Source organism: Clinocottus analis, unplaced genomic scaffold (genome assembly GCF_023055335.1).
Source record: "Clinocottus analis isolate CAN_PGR_092001 unplaced genomic scaffold, fCliAna1.0.p SCAF_15, whole genome shotgun sequence".
Taxonomy (NCBI): Eukaryota; Metazoa; Chordata; class Actinopteri; order Perciformes; family Cottidae; genus Clinocottus; species Clinocottus analis.
In genome coordinates this window covers 8472166-8484317 of record NW_027175876.1, presented here as the reverse complement: position 1 = coordinate 8484317, position 12152 = coordinate 8472166, and the positions used below count along the sequence as shown (strand labels likewise).

The 12152-nt window shown below is 40.7% G+C and overlaps 2 protein-coding genes across 2 annotated transcripts; one reads left to right on the top strand and one right to left on the bottom strand.

Annotated features, from left to right (window-relative positions):
- The first annotated feature begins 3629 nt into the window (after window positions 1-3629).
- On the top strand, window positions 3630-10753 carry rd3 (retinal degeneration 3, GUCY2D regulator). Its single transcript, XM_068576548.1, has 3 exons — window positions 3630-3836; window positions 5864-6174; window positions 7912-10753. The coding sequence occupies exons 2-3, from the start codon at window positions 5885-5887 to the stop codon at window positions 8267-8269; spliced, it is 648 nt and encodes a 215-aa protein (XP_068432649.1). The 5' UTR covers window positions 3630-3836; window positions 5864-5884; the 3' UTR covers window positions 8270-10753.
- si:ch211-22i13.2 (uncharacterized protein LOC553945 homolog) lies at window positions 8991-12135 on the bottom strand. Its single transcript, XM_068577539.1, has 8 exons — window positions 12129-12135; window positions 12019-12080; window positions 11697-11769; window positions 11135-11293; window positions 10879-10940; window positions 10664-10756; window positions 10137-10226; window positions 8991-10045 (listed from the first exon to the last, which is right to left on the bottom strand). The coding sequence occupies exons 1-8, from the start codon at window positions 12133-12135 to the stop codon at window positions 9995-9997; spliced, it is 597 nt and encodes a 198-aa protein (XP_068433640.1). The 3' UTR covers window positions 8991-9994.
- Window positions 12136-12152: the final 17 nt, after the last annotated feature.

Here is a 12152-nt window from a genome sequence, read left to right as displayed (position 1 = left end):
GAGAATATCTTCCTCACTTGACTGTATGTTTTGTGCTCATCATGTGATTGTTGCTCACTTCAGTATGGAGTGCACAAAGCGTATGGCGCCTCAGTGCTACGCTGCCGGACAACTTGACAAAGATCCCTTCAGCTGAGATTATGTAATCTTAATTCACTCCACACTTTACTTCAAGTGCTTATCTCACCAACTGTCTCTGCCTGCTGTTCTCCTGCAGCTTCTTTCCTCGAGGAATGTGTTTATGCATGGAGATGCATATTTGTTCAGGAGGTGTGGGGACATGTTTGTTTGATCAGGCTTTTCAGGTTTTTCATCTTAAGAATGTGAAGTAGCCGATGAGTTCTCAGAAGAAAAACAAGTTTATTTTCTTCTTTCTTCGCCCAGAGCTGTACAACAGCATCTGGGATGATTACCATCCCCACAAACTGAGATGTTACAGCCGAGATAAAGAAACAATGAGGCGACCAGCGTGGATGACGCTTCTGCAGCTAACATGGTGAGAAGCTCCCCTCTAGTGGAGAGTCAGTGAGCAGACAAGCTCCTTCAAACTTCATCAAACGGGTTTCCATCCAGAATAGTTGCCATCCAAAACTCAAGTTTATGTTTTATTTTTCATTATGTGGGTATTTAGTAAATATACTTAAGAAGGGAAGTTTATTTATGTCGCACCATTACAACACAGATGCAACTTAAAGTGCTTCGTATAAAGTGAAGAAAATTATGATAATAACATTTAAGATCATGATAAAATAACTCATTAAAAGTAAATTATCTGTTCTTACAATAATATGAAATACAAATACATATAAAGTGGATCACTGCAGTAATATATTAAAATGAATTAAAAGGGCAGAAGATAAATTCATTAATGAATGAATGAATTTAATTTGACGTGGAAGTGAAGGGTTTATCTTATTTTACTTACAAAATAAAAGCTGGGGCATTTATTAACCACCAGGTAGCGACAAAGAGCAGTATAACAAAATCTAAATGCGTTGACACAACAGTGCGCTCAGTGGCTGGTGACGGGTCCGTTGGATCAGAATCTGAATTCTCCACATACTTCCATTTAAATTTACATTTCATGCCGTGGATTGTGGGTCACGTCAGTGATAGTTGTGTTGCTTTGCTTTGAGTCACACTGACTCACTGTCTATTTACATGACATGTGCTGATCACCTCCCGGAGATAACGAGGCTTACATATCAGCATCAGCATCTGTGTTCGTCTCTATTACAGTAAAAAAAAAGGACATCTGATGCAGTTTTTACATTAAATCTCCTTTGATAACAGGAACAATAATTGACGAACAAAGTACATTTGACTTTAACCACTTTGACCCATCAGGAAGGAGGGAGACATCTTGAAATCACACCACATATCTCATCTGTGGGCAGCAATAACATCAAAGTAAAGTGTGAATCCAACTACGGCAAAGACAGCCTGGTGCCATTCATCTAACAACCAAATGAAAGAAACTCCTCCCGTCTGGTAATCATTGCGGGTCAACACAAACACCCGGTGTGACCCTGGTGACACACATTTGCACGGTGACAGAGAGGTAAACATGAAGTGGGTGGAGGGGGAATCCCTTTAGAGGATTATCACTGTCATCTGTTTGGATTACAGGGAGCGCCTGGAGCTTCCCATCTGTCACCTTCAAGATGAGGTCAGAACACGGCCTTTACCTGTCGGAGGCCTTTGTTGTTTTTTTTAATTATTCAGATTAAAAACATTACTCTGTAGTCCTGAACAGGAGCAGTGCTATTGTCTGGACTGAGCTGCTCTTCTGTGTTAGCGTCTCACCGCTCATGTGCTTCATGTTTGTCCACACTGACTGAACTACAGAGGGCTTTGGGATGAGGAACGTCAGCGATGTAGTTAAGTTGACGTAAACCCACCAAAACTCAACCTGGACAACGGATTTATGTGAGCTGAGAGAGTATTATTCAGTACTCGACTGATCAATACCTCTTTTTAATTAGGTACATGTTATAAAATGTTAATACAGTCTAATATCTTCATGGTAAATGAGGCTCTGCAGCCCTTTTCCATCACATAAAAGGTCAAACTTTCCACTTGAAGAGTCTTTATTCTAAATGGCATACTGCAGCCATGTGAGGCAGCCTGGTAACCTGTACAGTAACAACCTTGTTAAGGACGTATTCGAGCTTATAAAATTCAGTATTTTTAAAGAATCGCACAAACAGGCGCTTGAAAAAAACGTCATTACAGTTGTTTTATACATTTACACAAGTTCAAAGTCTGAGTAGTTTTAGTGTGTATGAAGTGTATATGTATATATGTAATGTCCTGATCATGTGCTGAATAATTATTTATAGTTTGATTTTCAGTACTTTACCTCTTTGTTTATTATTCTTTTATCACTGTATCTTGTTTTAATTGTGTTATTTAAAGCACTGGTCTTTTTGAAGAGTGTTTGCTTATCGTCTTTGTTTTAGTGTCTTGGGAAACGTGTTGTAACATGTTTTGAAAACTGCTTAATGTAGCTTGTTTTTTTCTTACTTGTAATATTATTATTACAGTGTATGTTAACAAAAAGTGAGTGCTAGTTTATTTTTTAGTAGGTATATGATTTAAATTGCTTCTGTTATAAAGTAATTTCATGTAAACCACCTATGGCTTATTGTTCTTGTTTTGATATTTATTGAGGTGTATACAAGATATATGTTAGACTGGTTGTGTCTAATTGTAATGAGTTACTTTGAGATGGATTGATTTCAACACTTGATGGTTTTGTTGTTTTATATTCAGAACTGTAAGGACCAATCTTAGCTCTTTAGAAATCACAACGTTTTTCTGTTCACACTGCTGGATGTTTGTGTTTCTGCATCGACTTAATAGAGTTCATAGTTCACCCCACATTTTATTTAACAACACTGAGGAAGAGGAGGAAAAGGAGGGTGGTGGCGGTGGAGGTGTGACTGGGATTTCAAGGTTACTGTGAATATATGCAGAAGGAAACCATCTGAGGTTTCCGCTCACACCTACACACACAGTAAGCCAACAAGCCCAGCTTTCCACCTACACAACAGCTGCACATTTACTTCACACACACACACACACACACACACACACACACACACACACACACACACACACACACACACACACACACACACACACACACACACGCACAGTTCTGGGTCAGTGAGTCTTGTTCTCTGACCTCTTGCTGCCATCGCTGCAGGGTGCACTAACCCAATCCTCCAAACAACATCGCTTTGATTTATCTCCCTCTTGCCATCTCGCCGCTCAGCCCACTGTGTGCGCGTGTGTGTGTGTGTGTGCGTGTGTGTGTGTGCATGCGTGTGCATGTGTGTGCGTGTGTGTGTCCTCTTTATCTTCCTCCTCGTCGCTCTCCAGCTCCCTTTCAGCTGATGGAGCTTATTGTGGACAAATAGGCTTAGGAGCATCACTATAGCAACTGCGAAACGTAGAAAGCTACATAAGCACTTCATCAGGGGCCGTGATCCACCGGCTCCAGTTGGAGATGGTGCCCCCAACCTGCGGCAACAAGTACAGGCAGGACAGAGAGGCTCACGGGAGGGGGAGGGAGGAGAGAGAGAGAGAGAGAGAGAGAGAGAGAGAGAGAGAGAGAGAGAGAGAGAGAGAGAGCGAGAGAGAGAGCTGGAGATAGTGCTGTTGGACTGTGAGCGGACGAGAGAATCCATTTCTCCTCTCTCTCCCTGCTCTTGCCGGTCTCGTCTCTTCAGCATCCGTCGACTCTTCCATTGTCTGGCGACTTTTCTTATTCTGCTTTTCGTCGATTTTGTTTCTCGTGGAGTCGAAGAAAACTTTAAAAAGACAAAAAGGTAAGATAACTGTTCATTCTCAGTTCTGCTTTGGAGTAAACGGAAACACACATTGGACCAAGAGATGTCATGTTGCAACAGGTTCTTGTTGGGATCTGTCTGAGGGAAGCGCTCTATCTCCTCTGGGAAGTAAGTCCAATTTGAATGTAACAAAAGCTATTTTCATAATTGTAAAGCAAAGATTCACAAACATAGAATTGTTACAGGCTTCTTGCCCTTGCTTTATAATGAATGTGACATTTTGGGGGTTTTGAACTGTTGGTCAGACAAAAGCAGACGCTTGAAGGCGTCACGTTGGGCTTTCAGTTGGGATGGACGTGTTTTCATCGTTTTCTGTTCGGCTGATTATTCAGCAATGAAAACAGTCTTTCGTGCCGTCCTGCTCGTGTTCATTTCTTATGAAAACTCTTCTGTAAGACAGCATTTAAATCCACAGCGCAGTCACTGGGCTGTGAACACGTGAGTGGATCCATTTTGAAGGGCTCGTCAGCTCAGAGACTGTTGGGTCCAGAAGTTAGAGCAGGTGAAGGCTTCAACTGATCTCAGTCTGTGAAAGTTTTTTCATCTAAACTACAGAAGCACAATCGTCCAGGTTACAGCGCGGCAGAGTCCTGTAGAGCTTTTATAAAGCTTTCACAGCAGCTGTAGTGCGGAGGACAACACAAGCACCTGAACAGATTAACCCAAGATTAGGAGACTAATGGAGACCTGGGAAAAGAAGATAATACAGAAGGAAAAGATTACCAAAATGTACAAAGGTACAACACAACGGTCATGTGTACTTCTACTGAAATACACAGTTTCAGCATTGAAGCACTTTTGAGGAGATCACTGCTGCAACTGATGATTATTTTCAGTATTAAGGAATCAGTCATTTAAGCTTAATAATGTCAAACAAAATTTAAGTGCTCATCACGGTATCCTGAAGCTCAATGCTCGATTCTTTTGTTTTGTTAACAAATATATCCAGTTTATGGCTGCAGTCTACGATTATTTTCATTATCAATTAATCTAATGATTATTGTTTTGATGAACTGATTTAAAATAAAAAAATCCCATCACAACTTTCCAGGTGTCATCTTAAAATGTCTGGTTTTGTTGGATAGCTCAAAACCAAAAGTATTCAGTGTGAAACCTTTATATGACAAAGAAAAACAGCTCAAATCTGGAAGGAGAGAATATTTAACATTAGTACTAAAAAAATAACAAATGAATATTGGAATATTGAATCCTTTAAGCACTAATCATTGTAGCCATGTCTTCCTGTTAAAACCGTTTACTGCTATTTAAATCACTCCATCTTCATCGGAGTCTTCTTCTGTTACGTAATCGTGCTTTCATCTGAAAAGAAATGCAAACAAAAGACCTTTTGATTTGAACACAGCATCAGTGGGACACCTGCAGAACAAAGAGCCGTGTGGACGAGGGACACCAGCTTCTGTCCAGATGTTGAAACAGCAGTGAGATGTGATGATATAAATGATGCCAGGTTACGCAACACTATGCTGCCTCTTTGTGGTAAAAACCTTGAAAAGAAAAGAAAAAAACCTTCAACTCAAGTTATGAATCCAAAGAGCTTTAACATCTTAAATGTGATGCTCAGTAACTGATTTGGGTTTTAAAAATGAGAGTTTTGTTAAAACATACATGTAGTTGGATTTGTGTTTCAGTTGTGTATTCCTTGTTTTATATTTATATATGTTCTATAGTTTTATAGTTAATGATATATATGAACATACACACTCCTTGGCTCTAATTAAATGCTCATTATACCAGAAATCGCTGCAACTGTTTGTTTTGTTTTATTTTATTTTATATATGTTTCACCTTTCAAGCTCTGCAAAGAACAGAGAAGTCCATTACTGTACAACATTTCAAAAATGTCTCATGGACAACCTATTCATTTTAATAAAAGCAGCTAATCTAATGTAGACTGATGGCATATTGAAAAGAAAACCCACCGGTATGGATTTCACACTCTCAAGTGTGATCTCAAATAATGTCAGAGATCGTCTCCGTCTCTTCAGGGGCTGAAGGAGGACAAGGCCATGGCCTCCTGGTTCAGCTGGAATGAGCCGTATTACCGGAGCCCCCGGCGGGACCCGGTGGATGTGGTCACAGACACCCTGATGCTGGAGTTCAGCTGGCAGCTGAAGGAGGCCGAGAGGCAGCAGAGAGAGCGGGACAACGAGTACCGCCGCCTCAAGACCGGAGTGGACTACGGCTGGCTGGCCAACACGCCTCGCTGCTCCTACAACATCAGCACCGGGGAGCGGCTCGGCCTGGAGGACCTCTGCTCCAAGGTGCCGCCGCCTTGCTGCGGCCCGGTCGTACTCAAGTAAGGGGACACGAAAACTACAACTTAACTAATATTACATCAGCGTCTAGGAGATGGAAGGTCACTCTTAGGAAAATTCTAATAGGAGAAATATTAGATCCAGATCGCCACTAAAACTGAATTAATTGTTAATCGCTAAATGGCCTTTAAAAATCAATTAAAGTCAGCTGGCCAACCTCCTGTTGTCCGTCACATGACTCTGTTATTCTTTGGTGTCTTTGTCCTTTAATCTGCAGCCTGAGCGTGTTGCAGCATCTGTTCACAGAAAGCTGCTGAGGTCTCCGGTGTCTTGTTAGCGATCGGCAGTGTTTGTGGGAAGCAGTTTGACTGCTGGTGTTAATGTGTAAACACACACACACACACACACGGACACACAGACACACACACACACATGGACACACAGACAGACACGGACCAACTGCAGTGTTTTTGTGTGATTGTAATTAGCTGCACAGCGGCAGAGCCCTACAATGAAATGCCAGCCTGTCCCATCTCTTATTCTTATTCTATATTTTTAATCCCATCAAATTTCACAAAGCAGGCTACACATGAAATTATAATAATTGGGATATAGTTAAATAAATGAAAAGGGAGAATGAGTTTTAAATGTGGGATGGTTCTATTCTTCTACATCATGATTTTCCTTATCTTATGCCACAGATATATTATAATTTTACTCTCCTATCCTACAAACATTAAAATAAAATAGTTAAATGAGAAAGACGGCTTCTCTGTTATGAGAAAACTCAGAAAGATACACAGATGCAATTAAAAGAGCCAGAGAGGTCGTGTGTGAGTGTGGACTTCAGATTAAGATTCAGTTTTGTCAAATGAAGCTGCTGGAAAATGTTGCCTTGCATTTGTAAAACTGGCTCATATTTGCAATTTTATATATTTGAATGATCAATTACATAAGTGAATATACAGTAGTGCAGCTTTCAGAAATATGTAAAACAATTACTGACTGAGACTTTAATAGCATGATGAATTGTTGAAGTGGTACAACAGACAATAAGGTTGTTTTTTGTGAGCTGTTTTTAAGTAAAAAAAAAAAAGAAGACCTTTCATGCTCAATAAATAACTTTCATTCAGTCATTATCGAGTGTAAATCCTCGATAAAGGTCAAAACAATACATTTGAAGCTGATAGCAGGTTTTCAAGTATTTTCAAGTTTTCATTGACAGTTAAATCATGAATAGTGTCTTTTTAATTGAGCTCTTTTCCTCATTCATTTAAATAACATTTAGCTCATTGTTATAGTTACATTTAAAAGGTTTTGAGATAAATATGACCGGGGCCCTGAACGTGTCCTCGGAGGCAACACGTGTTTGTGTCGAAGCAGAGTCAAATGGGCCAATCATCATCCAACTGGAAACACTCACTGGGGAGTGGATTCATAAATAGAATCTATTTAAAGGTTTGCGAAGGCCTCTGCACCTCTTGTTCGTGAGAGGAGTAATTTGGGTCGGTAGCCGGAGTGTGCCGGTCACCTGCAGGTGATCTAAGGGTGCCTTATAGGACTTTTGTCGTTTTACTAGACGTTTGTTTGCTGTTAATACTGTTTCATTATTTAAATTGACATATATTTTACAGATGGCTCCGTCTTTATTCTTGCTCTGTGCTCTCATTTTAAGAAGTCCATATCTCTGGTTCTGTTGCATTCATCTAATGAAGGAATATATTATCGTATTTGATCAAGTACTTGCAACTGTAAACCTGATCCTTGGTCCCTTCCAGGTTCAGGGAGGCCCTGCAGGCCAATGAGCCCGAGGTGCAGGAGGTGTCCGACCTGTTTCGCTCCGTCCTCCTGGAGACCTTGGATAACCTGAAGGAGGAGCAGGAGGCGCAGCGGCTCGCCCACCAGTGGAACAATAAGCGTCCCGTGAGCATGTCCCTCGTGAACTTCAGGTCCCGGATCAAGATCAACCCGTTTGGGAGCACAGTCGGCCTGACCTCCGTCGGGACCGACGGGGCCGGGATGAGTGACCTCAAGACCGTATCGGAGGATGTGGAGAAGGGGACGGAGAGGTCACAGAGGGTGTGGAGCATGCCCGACTTCAGATACAAAGGAAGCAGCAGCAGTAAGGTTGTCTGATGTGGGGACAGGACCGCCGCTACAGCAAGTCCACTGAGCACCAGACGAGGCCGGCTGGACCCCGCACCCGTCCTCCTCGTTTCAGTATGAGACCAATCATCACCTGTTCACTGAATGGGCGATGTCAGGTGTTTTCCATCAGATCCTCTGCAACTTGACGGCACTTTTTTTGTAACTGAAACCGTTTAAATGTTGCGTAAGACTATCGCCTGCGGCAGAGATACATCTTATATTTACGTAGATGTAGACATCGACATCTAAGCATTAAGGGCTATTTATTGTGGGCCTTGGGTATTCGTGTAATTTAAAAGGCTTTCCTGACTCTTAAATATTGCAGTAGATATGTTGGGTGAATGGTCTTTTATGACAGAATGCAAGTATGCATAAAAACACACACACGCTATATATGTGTGTGTGAGTGTGTGTGTGTGTGTGTGTACAAGTTATTGGCGATAGACATTCAGAGGGTGATTCATGCTGCCCTTGTACCTCCTGCTTTTTTTCCCCAACAGTGCAATATTTTATCATTCATGGTCAACAGACTAAAAGCTTTCTTTTTGCTGTTCACTGAAGGAAGACATCCATGAAGAGAAGATGCTTAGAAATTATCACTAAATGCTACCGAACCTTTTTGAGTGCAGAAAAATCTTCCCGGCAGTTAATTTTCGTTTCCATTTGTCACACATCCCAGTTGAGCAGAACTCTGCAGGTTTACTCCATATAAAGCTTTCAAGTGGATCGATTTATTTCCATTTAACAAAATGTCTGATGTTCAAACAATATTCATGACAGAATTTGGGGGAATGAATGTTCTAAATAAGACATATAGTTACCATCAAAGTTGATTCCCATATAGTTTGAAACAAAATGTACACATTGAAATATCAGTACACACTGATAACACTCTGGCTTTCACATTTACTGTGGAAATATAATGGTTAGTTATCTACAAAACTAAATAATTATGGGCAATCTTACATGTAGTACGGTTAACAGGGACAGCAGGTAAACAATATTTTGAACTTTAAAGGAGAATCAATTTTACACATTAAAGTCTGTTGAGGAGTACTACTGCATATGCGAGAGTACAAGTTGTGTGAGGTCTTTTGTGGCTTCGGAAGGGGCCGCTTGATTCAAGTCTGATACTTTGACTCAAGTGATGTCACTTGAGTCAAAGTGGGTCGGGGCTGTTTAGAAAGAAGTAAGTTTCCCAGATCTCTGCGGCTCGTCAAGCTGCCTTTTCGGGTAGTACATGTGGCTGGTTTTGAAGAATGCATAAAACAAAAAAGATGAAAAAAGAAAATTTCTCTGGTCCACTGTGAGTCAATGTTATAGGAATAAAATGCTCAAATGGTGGAGGACACTTTTCAAACCACAAAGTTGAGGAGCTGATCGCTGACAGTCACCGGCCTTCATCTGATGTAGGTAATTACAGATACATTTTTGACGGCACTGCTCATCATAAACATTTGTCGTATCACAAAAGCTATCCGGCCGAGCTGAAGAATCCGCCATGTGGACAGTGCCACGGTGAAAATCTAGCCAGTCGTCTGAACACAGCTCCTTCCTCCCACAGGCTCGTGCTGCCTGTGTGTGTCAATGCAAGTTGTATTCACCATCTCTTTCTCATAAAACTCTTCATTGTTGTTCTCCTGGAAAGCCAAATTGTTGTTTCCTGAGTTCTGCCGACGTGTCCGAGCACAATTACTGCCTTTCACAGCGGCATCACAGGGTGGAGTTCAGGAACTCAAGAAGTTCTGCTCGATTTTTATCGCGCTGTAACAAAAAAAGAAAGAAGCTAATAACAATCCATCCGCACACTGTATAGATGTACACATGGTTGCCTACATGAAAAATGTGAGATTACCTGTTTGTCCTTCTTTGACTTCTTTACTTTCATCTTTATCTTCTTCCCTGAAATCATGCTGTACTTGCCCTTTTTCTTGTCCTTCAAGTACTGAAATAAAACAAATGTAACTTAACACGGCTAGAGTCCAATAAATCTAAACATATATAAGTTAGTCCACTAAACTACAAAGCCTGTGATTGTAAATGTAACTCGGTATGTGCACATCATACAAGCACATGTTCAAAAAATGTTCTACAATGGTCAACGTCACCAAACATTGTGATCCATTAAATTGCTTTGAGATAAATAAAAACAACAATGTTGTGTGGGTCGATACATTTAAGAGCATGTTTGGGTTTAACTTATCGAAGCGGAGTTGATTTTAGAGCTCAGTGGAGTTCAATTGAAGTAAATTAGAAAATGGTGACAATGTAATGTTGGGACTGTTTAGAATAATGTGTTGAATGCATTTTTTAATGTATTTTTGTGGTTATACATTAAGAAAATGATTGTATTGTCTGATAGGACCTTGATGGGCAGTTTACCTTGGAGATTTGTACAGGTCCCGTGTTTTCCTCTACTCCTTTTGCTTTCTTGTCTTTTTTACGTTTGTGCCGTTTTTCTTTCTTCCCTTTCTGCTGCAAGACACAAAATAAGTTGGACTCAGTTTTCCTTTATGTTCCATCATTAAACAATTCAGTCACTTTCACTGAGACTTGTTGTCAATTTTAAAAACACAGGATAAAATGCACAAAATTACTTTTTTCTGTGGTTTCTCCTTTTTCCTTTTCTTAGACTGCTTTCTGGATTTACTGTCAGAGTCTACAAACAACAAAACACATTTAGTTAATGTATTCATATGTGTACCGTTATGATGATAACACATTCACATAGTGAACAAAGCACAACATTCTTAAAAGTACATCTGACATTAATACAATTCGACACTGATAAATCCAAAAGAGGTTTTCTTGACAAAGATTCTCGTGTATTGCAGACTTTTAAGACACACTTACCGCTACTGCTTGAGCTACTCCGACTGTTACTCGATGAGTTTGATGAGCCCGAAGAAGAAGAAGAAGAAGAAGAGGAGGAAGATGAAGATGACGAGGACCGAGAAGAGGATGACGAGGAAGACCTACTTCGACTGCGTTTCCGCTTTGTTTTTTCTTGACCTGAATAAAAAGAGACAAATATATAAAAAAATAAACGTTTGTATTTGCACATTTGTTACTAAGAACTGCAGGATTTTGAGGATGAACTAACACAGTGTGACCTACTGCACTGATGATATTATGCTCTTTAAGATGCCACTCTCCCTTGGCTCCACTATACACATATGTAAATACAACTTTGTAGCCAGGGAAGAGTGACATTGAGAATACAGACTAAAAAGGACAATCAGAGGGTATTTAAGCTGTTTGAAAGCTGTCTTATAACGTTACAAGCGCAACATTGCACCTGAGACAGTAGTGAAAGTAAGAAAAACAACAGAAACACAGTTGATGTGACTGTGAAGTCACACTAGTCAGGTATCTTAGTCGTGACGGTGAGCTCGTCAGATTTAAAAGGTCTTGCCTGTACTACGCGATCTCTTCCTCTCGTCTGTTCTGGAGCTGGAGCTGGACACCCTCGACTCCGTGTTCGTTGACTAGAAACAAAGACACATATATTATACTACATGTTTTCGAGCAGGACCCCGTCCTGGATGTGACGGGAGGCGGTTGTTTTATGGAAGTCCGACCTTCGCTCCGAGGAAGAAACCGCTAACATTAGCTATCCGGATAAAGTTACACACGGCAAAATCTACTGCACCGTTCAAAACAGGGAAACCATTGCATATAATCGTGACTATGTTGAGACAATTCTGATAACATACTCGGACATTATTGACGCTTACCTTAATCGTGCTTTCCCTTGTGCTTAACAAGGCTACGTTCACGAAGCTAACGCTAAAATGCGCTTTAAGCTACGTTGAATGGTCTAATGCTGGTGAACGAAGTTCTCTACTCACCATGGCGACCGCAGAACACC

Bases quoted from the DNA above. Each gene is read 5' to 3' on its own strand.
- rd3 (XM_068576548.1), top strand. From the start codon at position 5,885: ATGGCCTCCTGGTTCAGCTGGAATGAGCCGTATTACCGGAGCCCCCGG. The intron at 6,175-7,911 runs GTAAGGGGACAC...GGTCCCTTCCAG, and splicing joins TGCGGCCCGGTCGTACTCAA to GTTCAGGGAGGCCCTGCAGG.
- si:ch211-22i13.2 (XM_068577539.1), bottom strand. The intron at 11,770-12,018 runs GTAAGCGTCAAT...CTTTGTTTCTAG, and splicing joins CAAGGGAAAGCACGATTAAG to TCAACGAACACGGAGTCGAG. The intron at 10,046-10,136 runs GTAATCTCACAT...TTTTTGTTACAG, and splicing joins AGTCAAAGAAGGACAAACAG to CGCGATAAAAATCGAGCAGA.